The sequence below is a fragment of the Gadus chalcogrammus genome, chromosome 1, assembly GCF_026213295.1.
Source record: "Gadus chalcogrammus isolate NIFS_2021 chromosome 1, NIFS_Gcha_1.0, whole genome shotgun sequence".
NCBI lineage: Eukaryota > Metazoa > Chordata > Actinopteri > Gadiformes > Gadidae > Gadus > Gadus chalcogrammus.
The window spans coordinates 28,193,514-28,213,841 of NC_079412.1; the positions used below are offsets into that span (position 1 = coordinate 28,193,514).

Genomic DNA, 20,328 nt, shown 5'->3' on the forward strand with positions numbered 1-20,328 from the left:
TCACTGACAACCTAGGCTCAATCATGTTACACACAACAAACGACAATGTGAACGAACACATACATAAAGGGGCGGTCATGTGTCTCTTCCGAGCTGAAAAGTGAGGGCCTTGTTCGTTTGCACACACACCAAAAAGTAGACCTATAACAGAGCAGTGTGTGTGTGTGCGTGCGTGTGTGTTTGTGCATGTCAAGCATTATATACACTTTGACAAGAATGTTTTTAAATAAACCTTTATTTTCATAATTATTCAAAAGAATTCTCATTCTCATTGACCCCAAAACATCGTAATAAATAGTCGTAAGTGGAGAAGATTAATGGAGAATACTCACCCGTTAGATTTGTTCCCGTTAACATTTGATTCTGAACAAATGAATATGACCACCCGTTCTCCCGATGGAATCAGGTCAGAATAAATATGATCTAGTAAGCATGTTGCAGTCTTGCAAAAGTGACCCAAAAAGAAAAAAAAGCTTTTGGAGATGGAGAAACACATGCGCTAATTCATGCACGTTAATGTAAATTTGAAGTTCCTGTAGTGTAAGTGATCCTAAAATGGCAAACATGCTCCACTCATTCAAATTCAGATTTAAAATCTATCGAGTTATTTTCAATAGGTGTATAAAAGCTACAATAAATGCCAGGTTTTTTTAGTTTGTACATTTTCACCAACCACACGTTTTAGGCCCAATCCCATTTCTACCCCTTACCCCTCCTCCTTGTTTTGAAGGGGTAAGGGGAAGGGGTAAGGGGTAGAAATGGGATTGGGCCTTAATCACATGGACTCCCAGCCCTCAGGAGCAGAACAGCCCTCTGATTGGCCCGTAGCAGGAGTGACATCACCGGGTAGAAAACAGACGAGTCGCACACGAGGAGGAAACCCAAACAAGGCTAAAACCAAAACAGTCCGAGCCGTCAGTGCAGCAGAGCGACGGAGAACGCTGCTTCTTCTTCTTCTTCTAGGAACCCGACCCAGCCCCCGTTCATCCGTTAGAACACAAATGAAACGATCCATGAGCAGCAAAAGAATCTGAATCCTTAAAATAAACCCAGCTGTCCCTCGATCGAAAACAAACAAACGCAGGACAACGGCCCTTGGCCAGCGTAAACAACACAACCATATCAGTGCTTGACCCCCGCCCCCCCCCGAACAACAGACTTTCCTCTCGGTCCTCCCCCCCCTCCCCCCCCCGAACAACAGACTTTCCTCTCGGTCCTCCCCCCCCTCCCCCCCCGAACAACAGACTTTCCCGTCGGTCACCCCCCCCCCCTTGCCCTCCCTGAACAACAGACTTTTGTCACGTTGTTCGGCTCGAGCGGGCGAGCTCCACCGTCCCGCCGCCGCCGCTCACCACCGCTAGCCGTGACGTCACTTCCTGCCACTGTCATCATAGCAGCGGCACCCCTCTGAACCGGCGGATGACGTTGGCGATGCGCTTGGCGAGCCCGGGGCTGGGCTCGTCCACCTGGAAGGTGCGCGTCAGCAGGTTGTACAGGGAGCCGTAACCCACGGCGACCACGGTGCAGGTGAGGCAGATGACGTTGTAGGGCATGCTGAAGTCGGGCGTGGGCAGGTTGACCAGCAGCGGCTCCGTGTAGACGCGCATGAAGTAGCTGGCCTCCTCCTTGCAGGGGAAGCTGTACCGGCAGAGACCACAAGGGGGCGGCGTTACGCTCGGTTACGGACCGGGATGAACGATTTAGGGGACATGATCGGATGGCGATGTTTCGACCAGTATTGTGATTGCGATTTAATATGCGATTTTTTTCTTTTTTAAAGTTCCTTATATTCTGTATTATTCATTATTCCTTATGCAATAAATCATTCTATAGTCTGACCAACACAACATTGTAAGCAGTCAAAATATAAACAGCTTTTTCCATTAGGCTAGGTCTACGTGAAATTTCTTTCAAAATTTAACTATTGAATTGTAAAAGAAACATAAATACGAATCTTGCTAATCTCCAGTCAGTAACAGTGACCAATCCCAATCGCAGCCTTCGTGATTTGCATATCGCGTTCTATAGGCCTCTGAAGAATAAGTCCCGCCTCCTAAGGCTCCCGGTTCTCCCTCAAATGTCTACGGGAAATAATATATATTTTTTTAGAATGATCGTACATAACAAACTCTAGGTGGCGAAGAGGTAAAAGCTGCTCACGTTTTCAACTACACACTTTTTCCATCTAGTTTCGACTGGGTTTTTGGATTGTCGTTGCCGTTGAATTAGTAAACGATTATTAATGCTACTTTAACGGCACCGACAGTCCAAGAACCCAGTCGGAACTAGAGGGAGAAGGTGTGCAGCTCAAAACTTGAGCCTCGGAGGCGGGACTTATTCTTCAGAGGTCAGGTGTGGAATGGGCGGGGGAAGGATCACAGTGGGGCGGCGCGGGTGTGTGTGTGTCGTTGTCGTGGCAACAGGCGGGTGCTCACAAGCTGCTGAAGAGCGGGCGGTCCAGGGTGCTGTTGGTGTCCATGGCGACCACGCTGGGCACCAGTGCGCTGATGACCGACGACCTGGAACCACAACGCGGGGATCATCGTCATGTAGATGTGGAAAATAATAATAATAATATTAATAATAATACATTTGACTGAAATAGCCCTTTTCTATATACTCAAAGACGCCTTACAGAGTGAACGAACACAAGACGAAATAATTGAAGAACGTATATAAGTAAAAATGTATAAAAGGAGGCGAGAAGGGGAGGGGTGGTGAAAACGATTTTAAATAACGTGGGTTTTGAAGGCCTGTTTAAATAAAGGGAGTGTGTGTTAGCTATGATTCCAACATGACTTTGTTGGTTTATTTGGCGTTTGCTTTATTGTTTTAACTACGTTGTAACCGTTTCACTGCCGCACCGCTCTTCACCAAACCTACCTCCTCTAACCCGCTGAACCAAACCTACCTCCTCTAACCCGCTGAACCAAACCTACCTCCTTCAACCCGCTGAACCAAACCTACCTCCTCTAACCCGCTGAACCAAACCTACCTCCTCTAACCCGCTGAACCAAACCTACCTCCTCTAACCCGCTGAACCAAACCTACCTCCTCTAACCCGCTGAACCAAACCTACCTCCTCTAACCCGCTGAACCAAACCTACCTCCTCTAACCCGCTGAACCAAACCTACCTCCTCTAACCCGCTGAACCAAACCTACCTCCTTAACCCGCTGAACCAAACCTACCTCCTCTAACCCGCTGAACCAAACCTACCTCCTCTAACCCGCTGAACCAAACCTACCTCCTCTAACCCGCTGAACCAAACCTACCTCCTCTAACCCGCTGAACCAAACCTACCTCCTCTAACCCGCTGAACCAAACCTACCTCCTCTAACCCGCTGAACCAAACCTACCTCCTTAACCCGCTGAACCAAACCTACCTCCTCTAACCCGCTGAACCAAACCTACCTCCTCTAACCCGCTGAACCAAACCTACCTCCTCTAACCCGCTGAACCAAACCTACCTCCTCTAACCCGCTGAACCAAACCTACCACCTTTAACCCGCTGAACCAAACCTACCTCCTCTAACCCGCTGAACCAAACCTACCTCCTCTAACCCGCTGAACCAAACCTACCTCCTCTAACCCGCTGAACCAAACCTACCTCCTTTAACCCGCTGAACCAAACCTTTAACCCGCTGAATCAAATCGTCCCAACACCCGTGCTGAAGAAGACTTTTACTTGGTCGGCTTAGCTCAGGAGGTAGAGCGGTTGTCTTGTAACCGAAAGGCTGCTAGTTCGATCCCCAGCTCCTCCTAGCTGAGTGTTGATGTGTCCCTGAGCAAGACACTTAACCCTAACCGCTCCTGACGAGCTGGCTGTCGCCTTGCATGGTTGACTCACCATCGGTGTGTCAATAGTGTGTATTAACCGATGTAAGTCGCTTTGGATAAAAGCGTCTGCTAAATGCCCTAATCGTAATTGTAATTGTACTTTGTCTACGAGGGGGGGGGGTTCTCTATCGGCGCTGGACAAGACGTACCCGACGTAGAAGCCGTGGTTGGGGTCGGGGGTGTACTCGGTCCACTTGAGCAGCGCCCTCTCGAACTCCACCGTGACCTCGGTGACGGAGTTGGGCGGTAGCTGCAGCAGCATCTCCAGCAGGTGGGGCCTCTCCCGGTCCTTGGACGGCTGGTAGTGGATGTAGCCTGAGGAGGGGGCAGGAAGTGATCGATGACCAAGGAGCCTCGTGTCATGAAACGACGGAAGGACTATAAACGACTATAAACGGAGGGCGGGATTATGAATCCTACTACGGCCACGCCCATATACCGAAAAGACACGCCCGCCTCTATTTCTGATTGGTCCGTCACACACGTCACCCCTATCTTTGATTCTACTGTATATGTATTAGAGTCTAATCCATATACATTAGAATCAAAGATAGTCTAAGCATTAGACTATCACGCTTTTACTGGCTTGATATTAGCTGCTACGGTTAGGGTTATGGGTTAGGGTTATTTTGAGTCGCTCTCGAATGATCACAGCGAGGGTACCATAGAGTTCTAAAGCGTCCAGTTGAGTTGCATGCAACCCGGCCAATCACAGACAGAGTAGGGCGGGTCTTGGCGTGGCCATAGTAGGATTCGTAAATACGCAAACGGAGGACTATAAGTCAAAGCGTTCTACGGAGACTAGCTTGTTGTAGGTGAAGCCTTTCTGCTTCACCAGCAGATCGCGAGGAAGCGGAGTGGGATCGGAGACGGTAAACACGGCTCAGCGTCGCCCCCTTGTGGCCAAACGGGGACATTGCATTAAGAAGAGGATTTGGTGGGTCAAGGGTGTTACACCTTGGCAGCTGCGGCACACACACAAAATGTGGCACACACAATTATAAATGATAAAAACAGGTAAATATAGAATATAAAACAATACAGAACAATACAATGCCCAGCTATACACAGACAACCCCTCTCTACCCTCCGATATCCCAACACATGCATTTGCATATATTCTCCAGCACATGCTTAAAGAGACAGTGAGGTAGCATTGAAAAAAAAGTGCATCTAGTCCGACACTGTATGCACTGTATGCAGCACGGTGGATACAGTGTCGGACTGAGGGCACACAGTCCGACCCTCTCTCTGCTAGGGTATCTGCAGGTTTCAGCAAGTCGAATTTAAGACTTTTTAAGACCTTTTTAATACCACTTTGAATGAAATTTAAGACCTAAAACACGCAATGGTGGGGGTCGGCAACAGACGCGAGCCAACTTCGGAAACGGACGTCTTCCAGCCAACTGTCCTTGAATTTGCACCTACCCATTGTCGCAGACTAGCTAGCAAGCACGCAGATAACCGTTTATACATGCAGCTAGCAAGAAAGAAGCCTCTCTACATGTCCGTCCTGAAAAGTCCCACGAGAAAAATAAAAATAAAAATAGTCCTGCCCCGACAAATTTAAGTCCTTGAGTTACTGTATTTAAGACCACCATATGACATTTGTAACGAATTTAAGACTTTTTAAGGCCTTCAATTTAGAAACATGAATTCAAGACTTTTTAAGACTTTTTAAGGCCTTCAATTTAGAAACATGAATTTAAGACTTTTTAAGACTTTTTAAGGATGCGCGGACACCCTGTAAGGGCCGTGTGTGAAGGTGCCGGGGAGCGTTCAGCGCCCGTCCTGCGGTGCGGCGGGAAGGGTCTCACTCACTGGGCCGGTTGTCCTTGCCCTTGCTGCTGACGGTCAGCGTGTGGATGTAGAGCCGCAGGTACCAGGGCACGGCGGACAGCAGCAGCACGGGGAAGGCGCGGTACGGGTGGTGGTTGTATATCAGCGTGTGGATCTCGCCCGCCTGCAGGCCGTAGCCCGCCACGTAGCGCTCGCTGTGGAGCAGCGGCCGCAGCATCTCGCCTGGGGGGGGGGGGGGGGGGGGGGAGAAAGGGGCAGTTCAGAGGGCTGCAGCAGGGGCAGTCTGTGTGTTGTAACGGCTGCTCTCCAGCGACCGACGGTGAAACGCTGAGCTGCTCTGAGTGGTTCTGTCTGCCTGGAGGTGGACCCCTGAACGCTCATCCAGACCGTCTCGAACGCAGACGGTATACAAAGGATGAATACACATGGCTGGGCAGAGGGGGCCCCTTCATACACGAGTATCTCTTCACCACGGCCACAGAGAAACAGGCGAGGGAAAGGTCAGCAGTACTGCCGACCCTCCACGCGGGATTATTAAGCAAACGCAAACGAACACAAAACATCTCTGGAAATCATTACAATGAAACACATACGATGGAAAGCACAAAGTGACACAATTTTTTTTAAATATTAACAATCCATAATACTATAGTTACTTTATATGTTTAAGATATTTATTTATAATGTGGAGTTAATTATTCATTATTTGTCATTCTTATTAATGAAAATATGTATATTTCACGAAACAAATACATGGACCCCTGCAGTACCCTTGCGTACCACAGGGGGAACAACATTGTTGTGGCTATTCTGGAGTTTATTAGATTATTTCGACATACACTATCATCCACAAGTTTGGGGTCACTTAGAAATGTCCTTATTTTTTAAAGAAAAGCACAGTTTTTTCAATGAAAATAACATTAATTTAATCATAAATACAGTCTAGACATTGTTAGTGTAGTAAATTACTATTCCAGCTGATTCCGGGCAGAGTTTTATATCTACGCAGGTGTGCAGAGGCCCATTCCCAGCAGGTGTGCAGAGGCCCATTCCCAGCAGCCATGACTCCTGTGTTCTAATGGAACATTGTTTGGCTAATCGTGTTAAAAGGTTTTTGATGATGAGAAAACCCTTGTGCAATTATGTTAGCACTGCTGAAAACTGTAGAATAAAAGGTTTTCAGCTTTCCTTTAAGGTTTCCTGGAAAACCTGAAATTATCCGGGTGACCCCAAACTTTTGTAGGGTACCTACCCATCAAGTCCAAACCAAGGACTGCAGCATAAAACCCTTTCTAATGCTTACTAAATAAACAGTAAGCCCCCCTCCATCTCGCCCAGCACAACCCATCGCTTCAGACTTCAACCTATTCACCTTCCACCAACTAGTGATCTATTCTCCCTACCAATACCTCCACCACTACCCGCAGGGTGTTTTTAGCTTTTAAGAAATGATTTATTCTTGTACATGATTATTAATAACGAATGAAATATGTCGTCTTTGTATGCGCCTGACCACAAATGAAGTTCCCTCACGTGATAAATAAAGTTCTTTGAATTTAATCGAACACGCTTTCTCCATCTTGTTTGTTGATCACCCCCCGCCCCATGCCCCCCCCCCTCACCATCGGCGGCCTTCCAGCGCAGCAGCATGTTGAGGGAGCGTGAGGACCCGAAGGAGGCCTGCTGGGTGAGGTCGTAGACGGAGTAGGTCCTCCGGTCTCCCAGAACCACGGCCTGGGTCAGTAGGGGCGTGGCCGGGCTCAGCTCAAACTGCTCCCCCTGACGGAGGGACACACACACACACACACACACACACACACACACACACACACACACACACACACACACACACACACACACACACACACACACACACACACACACACACACACACACACACACACACACACACACACACACACACGGTTAAGGAAACCGATTTAGAAACAATGTCGTGGTCCGCGTCAACGATGCTGGCTTCAGAGCCATATCCCTCAGGCCTAAGGTTCATATTCCTCAGGCTTTAGAGCCATGTTATATCTATACGTTTTATCCATTTAGGATTTGGGTGAAGCACGCACAACATCCCCTTGGTCTTGACGTGCTTAATAAATAATATTTAACTTGAGCTTTGCACTTGTTACAAAAGAGAGTCAAATAACTTGTTGGCAGAGTCGGCGTCTGCACCAACGACAAAACGTTGAGGCATCCGTCTCACAAGAAGATGAGCGACTGAAACTTCAAACTCCATAAAGCAGCCCCCCCCCCCCTCAGAGCCAACAGTGGACCGGTTAGACTCTGTGAGCGGCAGGCCGAGATGGATGCACGCGTTCCTCCGATTCATTCGCTGCGGCTGTCCAGTGCTTTTGTTCAGCCACTACCTCCATAATGTAGCACAGCTAGCTCCATAATGTAGCGCAGCTAGCTCCATAATGTAGCGCAGCTAGCTCCATAATGTAGCGCAGCTAGCTCAATAATGTAGCGCAGCTAGCTCCATGATGTAGCGCAGATAGCTCCATGATGTAGCGCAGCTAGCTCCATGATGTAGCGCAGCTAGCTCCATAATGTAGCGCATCTAGCTCCATAATGTAGCGCAGCTAGCTCCATGATGTAGCGCAGCTAGCTCCATAATTTCGCGCAGCTAGCTCCATAATGTAGCGCAGCTAGCTCCATGATGTAGCGCAGCTAGCTCCATAATGTAGCGCACCTAGCTCCATAATGTAGCGCAGTTAGCTCCATAATGTAGCGCAGCTAGCTCCATAATGTAGCGCAGCTAGCTCCATAATGTAGCGCAGCTAGCTCCATAATGTAGCGCAGCTAGCTCTCGGCCGCAGCCTATTTATTCCCAAACGAGGAAATGACAGAGGCCCGAATTAAAAGGCTTGTCAGCAACCACACGATCAATTTAACACAACAAACCAAAACACTTACAACAAGTCAACCTAATTTCACGCATGATCCACTCAAAATGATTTGTTTTTTAGTTCTCCCCCAAAAAGGCCTCAAAGGGAGGAAAGGAAATGGCCCGGAAATCCTCCCACTGCTGCGAGCCCTTCATAGCTCGCAGCAGACTCGTAACCTGAAGGTTGCTGGTTCGATCCCTGGCTCCTCCTAGCTGAGTGTCTGGGTGTCCCTGAGCGAGACGCCTCACCCTCACTGCTCCCGACGGGCTGGCTGCCGCCCTGCGCGGCTGACTCCGCCGTCGGTGTGTGAATGTGTGTGCGTGAATGTGTGAATGTCAGGCGAGATTGTAAAACGCTTTGAGCGGTCACTGGTTAGAAAAGCGCGGTATAAATGAATTCCGTTTACATGAAGGCATTCACGCCTCAGTGGGTTGATAAAACAGCTGGAGTGAGGTAGCTGGCCGCAGAGTGAGGTGCAGAGTGAGGTGTCAGAGTGAGGTGCAGAGTGAGGTGCAGAGTGAGGTGCAGAGTGAGGTGGCAGAGTGAGGTGGCAGAGTGAGGTGCAGAGTGAGGTGGCAGAGTGAGGTGCAGAGTGAGGAGCAGAGTGAGGTGCAGAGTGAGGTGCAGAGTGAGGTGCAGAGTGAGGAGCAGAGTGAGGAGCAGAGTGAGGTGCAGAGTGAGGTGCAGAGTGAGGTGCAGAGTGAGGTGCAGAGTGAGGTGCAGAGTGAGGTGCAGAGTGAGGTGTCAGAGTGAGGTGGCAGAGTGAGGTGTCAGAGTGAGGTGCAGAGTGAGGTGCAGAGTGAGGTGCAGGTGAAGAGTGAGGTGCAGAGTGAGGTGCAGAGTGAGGTGTTAGAGTGAGGTGCAGAGTGAGGTGGCAGAGTGAGGTGCAGAGTGAGGTGCAGAGTGATGTGCAGAGTGAGGTGACAGAATGAGGTGGCAGAGTGAGGTGCAGAGTGAGGTGCAGAGTGAGGTGCAGCAGAACGAGGTGGCTGCCAGGCCCTGCGCTCCGGAGGCGGGCCTCACCTGCGGGTTGTCCGTGACGTCGACGTACACCTTGCTGGAGGAGGCCAGCGGACACGCCTCCGTCAGGGTCCGGGAAAACATCTTGAACAGCGACCACTCTGAAGGGAGAGCCAGGAAACAGACAACACACGTGTGATGAAAACCCTGGAGATATAACCCATGAGACGAGTGATGGAATACAAACACTGGAGGTTTGGCGGCCGTCATCTGGCCCCAAAGGTTTGGAGCAAATAAACTAAAGCGTAAAAGGTATTCGGAGCAATTGCGGCAGTTTCTTTTTTTATTTTATCGCTTCCATCAACCTTTTCAAATGCAATACTTCAATGATGAAAGGACACACGGCACAATTTTTTTTTTTCTGCAGCACACCTTTTCTGTTAAAGACTAGAGGATATGTTATCACAACAACATGAAGGTCGTCCAGTAAACCAGAAATAATGCTTCAGGATTGATATTCAAAAGTGGTCCAGGCTCAGGCTCTGTCTGTAAGGATTTTTTGAAGGTGGACTGATTATCAACGATGATTTCCATTAATCACATCAAATGTCTCCTCAATAAACTCACTTGAAACGCAGTTAAAGCTAATTAATGCGCTCGTCTGACGGACGAGTGGTGCTTAAACTAGCGTTATTCCAGCCCTGACTGCGCTATCTGAAAAAGTTGATGGTGGTAGTACAGCGCAGTTAATAAGGGTGATAGAACGCCACCAGGTGTGAGTGTGATGAACCATTACAAGCCATTCGGAAATCTGCCTTTTCCTGTGTTTTAGTGACACCACAAGTGGGAGCATCCACCTAATGGCTAAACGGCACGATGTAACCCCTTTAAAAAAAAACATGTAGCCCAGCCCTTCTGTTTCAGAACCATCGTGCCCCGTGGTGCACGATGGTTGGTCTCTTCAGGTTCAGGTCGCCCAATCAGGAGGCTTTGTGAGGCAGCACTCGAGCACAGCGCGGTACACGGCGGGTTTCCGGCGCACCTCGCTTGCCCTGGCCGGAGGTGTGGAGGTCGAACACCACGTTGAGGGTCTGCCTCAGCTCCATGGAGGTGGTCCGGCACTGGGGGTCCTGGCAGACCGGCCTCACGTGCACGGCCTGGGAGTGGAAGGTGCTGTGGAAGAGCTTCTCCGACTTCAGCAGGACCGACAGACCGGCCTGACACACACACACACACACACACACACACACACACACACACACACACACACACACACACACACACACACACACACACACACACACACACACACACACACACACACACACACACACACACACACACACACACACGTCGTTTAGAAGACGCTTTTATCCAAAGCAACTAACAATGAGTACATTTGTCAGAAGAAAGAGAAACAACAATATATCTCTGTCGGTACGTGAGGATGTTCATAGAACCACTAACAACCGCCAGGTTAACCCATTCCCCGTATACAACACGGATAGCTAGGATAGGACGATATACAATGCTGAGTGGTGTTTTTAATTGCATATTGCAGTAGCCAAACACTTGACCCAATATTTAATCTCATGGACAGCACCGGAATAAAGACTACTTCAGTGATTGAGGTTCGGTGGTCATGGAGATCGTTTAGGGCCAGTAATTCATAAAATCATTTTGTTTCATCAAATCAATTATACTTCTCCCACACAGTCTTACAACGTCGTGTGCAATTAGTCATCTCCTACGCAGTCTGAGCAAACACTCGGTTTGCTTTGTTTTAAATGACTCATTTACGCACGCAAGCAGTGAGCACAAACACACACACACAGTTTCACACACACACACACACACACAGTTTCACACACACACACACACACACACACACACACACACACACACACACACACACACACACACACACACACACACACACACACACACACACACACACACACACACACACACCTTGGAGCCACACGGCAGCAGCTTCTTCCAGGGAGTCAGGTTCTCGGTGCAGACGATCTCCCGCGGGAGCGTCGCGTATCGGAGGAAGCTGTGGTCCGTCACTGGTGAGACGAATACACAAACCAATAAACAATCACCATGACGATCGCATTACAGCCGTACAAAAACAATGCAACATGCATCACTGAACGTCTCACTGTACTTTATCATATATTGTATTTAGAGTTGATCTGATACCGATTATCGGAAATCCCTCCGATAAAAAATGCAGTGTTATGTATCGGCGAGTACACAAGTCTACGCCCCGATCCGATACCATCACGTGACTCATCTACTACACAGGCAGAGAACATCACAGACACTACGGTGTTCTGCTGCGTTTGTTAACGGTCGGAGATGCAAAGTCGGAACGGGAAACGCATCACCTCCGACCCACATGCGGTCGACCTACCTAGTCGGAAAAACATGGATGCTCAAGCTTAACTACAAGAATACCGGTATAGGTATCGGAACGTCTCTGATTGTATGTTTGTGTGGGTGCCGTGGTAGCGGGCGGGTGCCGTGGTAACGGGCGCGTACCGTTGCCGATGCCCAGAGGTTTGAAGGAGGCGCTGGGCTGCACCGTGTTGGTGGAGTCGATGAAGTTCAGCGAGGCGCAGAAGATCCCCGACAGCACGTTGGTCAGCTCCTTCCACGTTCCGTCCACGCTGGGGAGAAACGAGGCGCAGACCGATGAGTAAAGCGTACGCTAACGAGCGTTTGCTACCTGACTGGCTGATGCCGGGGGATCACAGCGTCGTCTTTCATTCGCTCTCTGGTTCGGTTCTACTCAGTTCTCCTCACGCTATCCACTCTCTATAGGTAGGGTACATATTGTGGCGGCCGTGGGCGTGGTCACCGTGTTCAGTGTGCTGCAAAGGATCCTGGGAGGGTTCTAACTATCGCTAGTGGCAGTGACATTATGCAGTAAGCCGTAAATACTATACATAGCCACAAGGGAAGCAGGACCTAACTGAAGGCTGCAATAACTACTCCATCCACAGAAGGCAGCACCTTTAGACAGGTGGAGAAGCCGAGGCTAATACGTCACATAGGCCACGCCTACTTGGTATTTAACCAGGTCCGGAAGCAAACAAGGGCAGAAACATCCGGTAGTCCAGACTTGCGGTTTAGAGATATCGGCCAGCTGGTTGTCGCTCGCACGCCTGCTCAATACAGTTCCCCTCCTTTTGTTTCATAGTTACCATACCGAAATACTTTGACAAATAAAGTGAGTTAAAAGCGATCCGGATTGGACTACTTTCTTCAAAGAACGCGACAATTCCCATGTGTGTCCCAAACCCCCCATGCTCCCGACTCACTCAGTGACCGTGTCCTGGAACCAGACCCAGAGCTCGGCGCCCGGGGGGGAGGGCAGGTAGGGCTGACCCCACTGCATCGTCCTCCAGTAGCCCTGGGTGAAGGAGATGTGCAGCTCTCGCACCGAGAACTTGGTGATCACCTGGCCCAGCGACTTGGGGAACAGCCGGTAGTGGGACACTGGGAAACACGGAAACAATAAGTGGATTAGACGTGATCATACAGGCTGATCGCTCACTGGTCAACACGCATCTGAAGAGCGGCACGGGCTTCAAGTGAAGGCAGGGCTGCTCGATTATGGGAAAAATACTTATCCCGATTATTTTGGTCAATATTGAAATCACGATTATTCAAACGATTATTTGTTGAGTTTGAAAACTTGTATTTATTCAGCATGTCTCTCCCAAAAAAAACTTTGTAACTGAGAACTTTGAAATTTCGCCATAAAAAAATACACAAAATGGTCAAAAATTAATTTTTACAATCTAAAATAATACACATTTCACATTTTGTGATCGTTTGACGGTGAAATCGAAACCGCGATCAAAATTCGATTAATCGCCCAGCCCCAAGTGAAGGGGTGCTCTCTGGTCATCGTCTTTAACAGATCGTTTGTACCTTAAAGGAGCATTTCACCGGTGGAGGCATGAATATGTATTGAAATTGGGTCCTATATGTAGTCGAATAATAAAATAAAATTCTAATTTGGTGCCGTCTTGACCGAGAAAAGGCAGAAAGTGAATTTTTGGCGCTCGTGGATTGAATACAACAACTCCCACCATGCACCACGATGCACAGCTTCGCTGGCCACACCCGCTGATCTAGATCTCCGCCTATAATCGGACACCTCGCTGTTCCATCTACCAAGCTGATACCGCAAGACTGCTTGAAAATCATTTCACAAAAGATTTCTAGTGAAGAGTATTAGTTGGTGAAAACGAACCAATTTCGTTTTATGCGGTTCAGGGATATCTCCGTAAAGACGGAGTCATTTCGAAACCGCATCGAGCTGTAGAAACGCTGTAGTAAATATTCAAGGCGCTGGTTCTCCACAGAAAAAAGTGGAGCCGGATAGATAGATGTGCGGTTTCGGGCACCGGATTCGCCGGCCCCATCTGGACGTCGGCCGAACAGACAAGACTTATGCGGTTTCACCAAAAAATAGATATAGTATAAAAACTTATCATTTTCATTCAAAAGAAGTCCTGTCACCTTGATTCTCCCAACGCTTCAGCGCGCGGCTGGGGCTATGCCGCTCCCAACTCTCCCCCCTAATACTTCTAGATTCTAACTATGCCGATATTTACCCTAAAAGGCTCTGCTCACCTCATCAGTGGCATCCTGTCCGAGAGTTTGATAGCGCTCGGCCACCAGCCTGGGCCTCTGGGTGGTCTTTGGAGAATCACGTCGGGGTTACCAAACTGCCCTGATCTTTTCAAGGATGAGGCTTCAGTTGAGTTGACCATTTATTCAAGTACGATAGGAAGCACAGTCTGGCTAGCGGCTACAGTAGGTCTGGCTTGGGCGCCCGACGTTTGGTTGTTATCAGCCTGTGGCCGTGACAGGTGTTGCTCAGTTTCACAATCTATTTGGCCCGTTGTCCACGGTCACGCCATCTCTGTAAGTGCAACTAGAAATGTGTGTGGGATATCTTCACAGGTGCACCAGCTCTCTTCATGTTCTCATGTTTAAACAAAGGGCAGCTATAAATACGAGCTGCATTGGGGCTTGAAGAACAGAAATAACCCCAGAGCTGGTGGAGCACACCAGACCTAGTCAACAACAAATCAAGATCCACCTGAAGACAAACTAAACCAAGGCCAGACCAAGGAGCACCTCAAGCCCAAACAGAAGTCCAGAAGAGAACCATGGAGCGCACGTTCCTCCTCTTGGCGGCCTTCATCTTCTCCAGCGGCCAGTGCCAAGATACGGACCCCTCCAGGGACCCCGATGCCAGCCTGGCCGTCTGCAAGCCCGACATCTGCAGACTCATCAGAGACTCAGGGGTCTATAGCGCACAGATCTTGGAGCTGCAGAGGCTGATCCAGGAGCAGGCCCAGCAGCTCCAGGAGCAGGCCCAGCAGCTCCAGGCTCTGCAGGAGAGCACATCGGCCGCTGTGCCCCGGGTGGCCTTCACTGCCACGATGAGCCACTCCCTCGGCCCCGCCATGGGTCAAACCACGGTCAAGTACGGGGTGATCCTCTCCAACATGGGCAACGGCTACAACCCGGCCACGGGCTTCTTCACCGCCCCGGTGGCCGGCATGTACTACTTCAGATACACCATGTTCAACAATCTGGGTCCAACGCCCAACTCGATGATGTCACTGATGAGGAACGGCATGGCGATGGTGACCTCCTTGGACGGAGAGGGGGATGACAATAACGACAGTGCCTCCAACGCCGCCGTGCTGCAGCTGGAGGCCGGAGACAACGTCTACATCGAGCTCTACGGCTCCCGCGAGTTATTTGACAATGCCATGCGCTTAAACACCTTCAGTGGCTTCCTGCTCTTCCCTCTGTAAAAGGCCCGTCGGCCATTTAGTGAGTTTTGAGGTTGATTTTCCAGTGTGATGGTGGTTGAAAGGAGGGGTTGGCTGGATTAGCTTTTTCTTGTTCACAAAAATATATATTTTGGCTCTTTATAAAAGTAACGAAAAACTTTGATACAAATAAAACAAAATCTTTAGCATTAATTCTGTGAGGTTTGAGTTTTTTTGAAGATAAATAGAAGGGGAGAGAGGGGCTACAAACCGTTAGATGACTGGGCAGTAACTTGTGTTTGTTCACTCTAAAATTTATTTATATTAAGCTGAGCACTCCTAGTAGGTTACTCGGGATATCCTAAAAGGCTTAATGTTAAAACAGCTTAACGAGGCAAAGAAATATTTGACTTTGACGAAAAAAAAGAAAATCAAACATATAGGACAACATCTCTTGATTTTTTTTAAATATGGTAAACACATCAAAAAAACGGAACTCAATGTGGCTAAATGACCTTGAAGAAAGTCAGATTGAGAAATATTTCAAAAGGGGTCAAATTTAGGCAAAAAGTAGAGCTTAATGATGCTTAATGACAGACAATAAAAACATGAAAACTCATAATTTATCCAGTCATCAGAGGAATATAAGGAGATGCTATGATGTTGATTCAAATTCAAAATAAAATCATTAAAGGGATGAAGGAAGTGAGGCAATGTCCTGATTCATATAAATGGGGTCATATTTTGGGGTAAACAAGAGTTTAAAGGTCCCATGGCATGCAAATCTCACTTTATGAGGTTTTCTAACATCAATATGAGTTCCCCTAGCCTGCCTATCGTCCCCCAGTGGCTACAACTTGCGTTCGGTGTAAAACAAGCACTAGGTATCCTGCTCGCCTCAGGCGTGTTGATTGGAATGTGGCCCCATATGTCGTCATAAGGGGCCAAGCTACGTCCCCTTTCTCTGCCTTGCCCGACTAAAGAATTTGGCCCGACAATGAGTTACGAACGTGCGAGAGAGAGAGAGAGAGAGAGAGAGAGAGAGAGAGAGAGAGAGAGAGAGAGAGAGAGAGAGAGAGAGAGAGAGAGAGAGAGAGAGAGAGAGAGAGAGAGAGAGAGAGAGAGAGAGAGAGAGAGAGAGAGAGAGAGAGACTGTAACGCAAGTGTTGTACACTTCTTTGTTATTTGGATATCCGTTCTGCTGTTGGTGTTATGGCGCATAACACGTCGGCTCTTCGACGTCTCTAGTGTTTCCACAACGAGACTGTAGTTGGGGTTATCTTAGCCATGGTTAGGAAGGAATTGGGGGAAAGGTACTTTGGCTTTGACTCCCTGAAGTACATGAACTGTGACATGGAGAGGAAAGATTGTTGCCAGCGATTGTCTCCCGCCGGAGCCCCGCTGCCCGCTGCCCACTGGCCTCCCACGCGACTTGGTCCCGCTCCTCTGGAGCCTCCACAAGACCTCCAGCCTTGGGGTCACTCACTACACTATTCAGCCCGACATGGTGAGCCATTTCGGAATCATCCCCTCTTACACTTCCTATTTTCTTGTACGCAAAAATCGTCATATTGCGTCATTGTAAACAGGAAGTGTTAGAGACTGATACGGATTTCTCCAGTCTCTCCAGAAAATAAGGGAATGATGCTCGACCAGTCAAAAATATGAGTGGTTTCTAACGATACAAAGCTTTGTATCGTTAGAAACCACTCATATTTTGAATGGTCGAGCATGTGAAATGGGTGAAGTTGCCCTTTAATGAACGACTCAAATGAACACAAAAGAACAACACAAACCCATCGGGACTCGATACCTTTCTGGTCTCCCATGAAGTCGGCGTCCCAGACCGTGCGGAACTGGAAGCTGGCGTAGATGTCTCCGGAGTGGAGCGGTCGGATCACCAGCTCCTCCTGGAAGTCGTCTTTGGACGGCGGCGGGGACGGGGGGTCCGCGGCCGGGGGGTCCCCGGCCAGGGGGGGGACGGCAGCATCATGGACATGCTCCTCCTCCAACTCCGTCGCCTCCCACCGCTTGGTCTGCTCCTCCTGCTGGGCAGTGGTCTGCTGCTCCTCCTCCTCCTCCCTGGTCTGCTCCTCCTCCTCCCTGGTCAGCTCCTCCTCCTCCGTGGTCAGCTCCTCCTCCTCCCTGGTCTGCTCCTCCTCCTCCCTGGTCAGCTCCTCCTCCTCTGTGGTCAGCTCCTCCTCCTCCCTGGTCAACTCCTCCTCCTCCTCCTCCCTGGTAAACTCCTCCTCCCCCCTGGTCTGCTCCTGCTCCTCTTCCTCTTCCTCCTCCTCCCGGGTCGGCTGGGCTGGGGTCTGCTCCCCCTCCCTGGTCTTCTCCTGCTCCTGCTCCTCCTCCCGGGTCGGCTGGCCTAGGGTCTGCTCCCCCCCCCTAGTCCGGTCGTTCTGCTCCCCCTCCCGGGTAGGCTCGGCCGCAGTGTGCTCCCCCGGGTCCGAAGGGGCTTCGGGTAGTTCCCTCGCTACCACCGTCTCTGTGCCGGCCGCGCTGCTCTCAGTACCGGTGACTGGTGTCGTGTGGAGGACGTCGGCGCCGGTAGAAACGACGCATAATGTTATTAAAAAGAACCAGAGCCCGAGACACCTGCGAGCTGCCATCTTCCCCAACGGCAGAGCACTTCCGTGTTTATGCGTCACGGATCCGCGGACCAATAGGGTGCGACCTACGGGAGCCACAGCAGCCTGCGCTCAAATGAAGCGAATTTCTTTGTTTGGAGCAAAAAAAATCCTCCATTTCGGACTGATATGTGGCATACAGTATGTGACAGGGTGCTAAGTGGATCACCCATGTTGTTTTAATATTTGTCTGCATTTTGTAATTGTATTAGAGTAGGCCTATTGTATGAATTAGCTATTGTAGCCTAATTGCCTTTGCACGATAGGTCAACAGATATTTTGTACAATTAATTATTCTTTCTGAATGGAATATGTCGGACAGGGAGGTGGTCTATGTATTACCCACATGGGATCACAATCACATGCCACCGAGGGTACACGTTGCGTAATTGCGATCATATTAATCCATCAGGTCGTTAAAGACTATAATTTATTGCACTGATCGCTATCAAAATGCTTTGCTCGCTCCTGCAGGCCCCTCCGTTTCCCGGATTCAGCGTTTATCCATTCGACGCTCTAATACACGACACCACTGGAATAAGTGTGAGTTCGGTACACGAATGATCATTTAATTGAACCTCAGCCTCATTTCACAACGTGCTCACCGAAAACCTAAAGGCGTTTGCAGCATGCATGCGTGTGCATGCGTGCGTGTGTGTTTCAGTCGCCGGATGGCCATATTGGAGGATGCAGAGGGACATCTTCGGCGGCACATCATCACCCCTCCCATCATGTCCACACATCGGCGCGCGGGCACACGCTCCAGACACACACACACACACACACACGCGCGCGTGCGCACAGAATCATACAAGGAATCTGTGCTCTACCACCATGGCTCCCCGCTAGACGCTCTGCAAGCGGCTGTTGTCAACCCGAATTACATCCGCTCTGGCTGAATACTTTACCACCCTGACCTCGCCTGCATCTCGGAGGCTTTTTATTAATATTTGATCCAGGATTCCGGCGCTCTGTCCCCATGGCTACATCGGATGGACTAGACAACTGCCTTCTGCAGCGAGGCAGATCTCAAAGTGACCCGAACATACTCACCGAGTCTGCCATCGATCTGGTGCACGCAGCAGGTAAGAGCCTCGTATTCTGTTGTAATTATCTTATTATCATGATGGTCTGGACAGCTTCGGTGAGGAGGGGGGTATTTTGGTACAGCATCTTTTTTTTGCGGTGCAGCGGTTTTAAAATAGCCTGGGTATCAATCCCTGCCAGTGGCAGGTTGGACCGCCAAACAAAAAGGATAACTAACGCACGCTTCCGATCTTTTTTAGAGCGATAAACCTTTATTTGACCTGTAGGGATTCAACACATTCTGGTGATGGGCAGGGAACGGAGCGGTGCCATGTCCCGTTGATTTGAACATGCACTGAATGGATGTACCCCCACTGTACAGACCGCCGTATCCCGGTGGCTCATGGTTGCGAGCGCACGTTTGAGATCCTGATTTACAGGTTGTAAATATAGCGCTGTTCTTTTTGTTCAAAATGTTTGAAGTTTTGCTCATAAAAAACAAATACGCGTGCTCTGTGTTTGACACATACACTATCTTTGCTCTGTGTGTGTGTGTGTGTGTGTGTGTGTGTGTGTGTGTGTGTGTGTGTGTGTGTGTGTGTGTGTGTGTGTGTGTGTGTGTGTGTGTGTGTGTGTGTGTGTGTGTGTGTGTGTTCGAGAGAGCATGCGCGCGCGCGTGTGTGTGTGTGTGTGGTGTGTGCATGCATAAAACATGCAACGCTGTCGTTCGGGATTCAAAGGCCACGGGGATGCTATCGCTATATTGGCTTATTGTTATTGTCACCAAGATGTTCTATCTATAATCACCATATATGTCCCGTCGTCCACGGTCACTGTGATTGACTCATCGAAACTGACTCACACCCCCCCCCCGCTATAGGCAGAGCCCACTGCCAAGATCAATGACTCTGTCTGCCACGTGACCGAGCTATAGGTACTCGAACGGCGCCCAATTCTGTGGAGCAACGCAGCCGCGGCGCAGGGTTGAGCATGTGACGCGCCGTGCGACGTCACGGACCGCGCAGGTGCACACCTTCCAACACATGTTATCACCTTGTTGTTCTCCGTGCGCGTTCACGCACAGGCTGATGGAGGGCATTTTACGGTGGATTCAAATGTGGTGATCGATGAATGGGAGATTTTGAGGCGGACAAAACTAAATCACTACACTGGTGTACGGTCACACCTCCCGGGTCTGTTTGGAGTTCATTCAGCGGCTGCCGTCGTCCCCGTGGCGGTGGTGTGTCATGGCCATGCCGCTGTGCCTTTATTTCCGATGATGGTCGACTCGCGTGTGTGGGTTTTCACCACCATTCACTGCCTCCGCCCCCGCATGGAAGTCATCACCATCACA

The 20,328-nt window shown here is 49.5% G+C and overlaps 2 protein-coding genes across 2 annotated transcripts; one reads left to right on the top strand and one right to left on the bottom strand.

Moving 5' to 3' along the window:
* Positions 1-1,303: 1,303 nt before the first annotated feature.
* Positions 1,304-17,983, bottom strand: pigt (phosphatidylinositol glycan anchor biosynthesis, class T). The gene is made up of 11 exons (XM_056599900.1): positions 17,129-17,983; positions 12,835-13,012; positions 12,053-12,180; positions 11,474-11,574; positions 10,545-10,719; positions 9,566-9,663; positions 7,262-7,418; positions 5,661-5,861; positions 3,989-4,154; positions 2,436-2,519; positions 1,304-1,638 (listed from the first exon to the last, which is right to left on the bottom strand). The coding sequence occupies exons 1-11, from the start codon at positions 17,928-17,930 to the stop codon at positions 1,389-1,391; spliced, it is 2,340 nt and encodes a 779-aa protein (XP_056455875.1). The 5' UTR covers positions 17,931-17,983; the 3' UTR covers positions 1,304-1,388.
* LOC130390207 (complement C1q-like protein 4) lies at positions 14,555-15,544 on the top strand. Its single transcript, XM_056600026.1, has one exon. It carries the CDS (start codon positions 14,701-14,703, stop codon positions 15,355-15,357), a length of 657 nt encoding a protein of 218 aa, XP_056456001.1. The 5' UTR covers positions 14,555-14,700; the 3' UTR covers positions 15,358-15,544.
* Positions 17,984-20,328: the final 2,345 nt, after the last annotated feature.

What these genes read in the sequence shown, in the direction of transcription:
- pigt (XM_056599900.1), bottom strand. Translation starts at nt 17,930, where the DNA reads ATGGCAGCTCGCAGGTGTCTCGGGCTCTGGTTCTTTTTAATAACATTA. An exon ending in ACGTCACGGACAACCCGCAG is followed by an intron (nt 7,419 to 9,565) that starts GTGAGGCCCGCC and finishes TCCCTCCGTCAG; the next exon opens with GGGGAGCAGTTTGAGCTGAG. An exon ending in GCGCTGGAAGGCCGCCGATG is followed by an intron (nt 5,862 to 7,261) that starts GTGAGGGGGGGG and finishes CCCCCCCCCCAG; the next exon opens with GCGAGATGCTGCGGCCGCTG.
- LOC130390207 (XM_056600026.1), top strand. Translation starts at nt 14,701, where the DNA reads ATGGAGCGCACGTTCCTCCTCTTGGCGGCCTTCATCTTCTCCAGCGGC.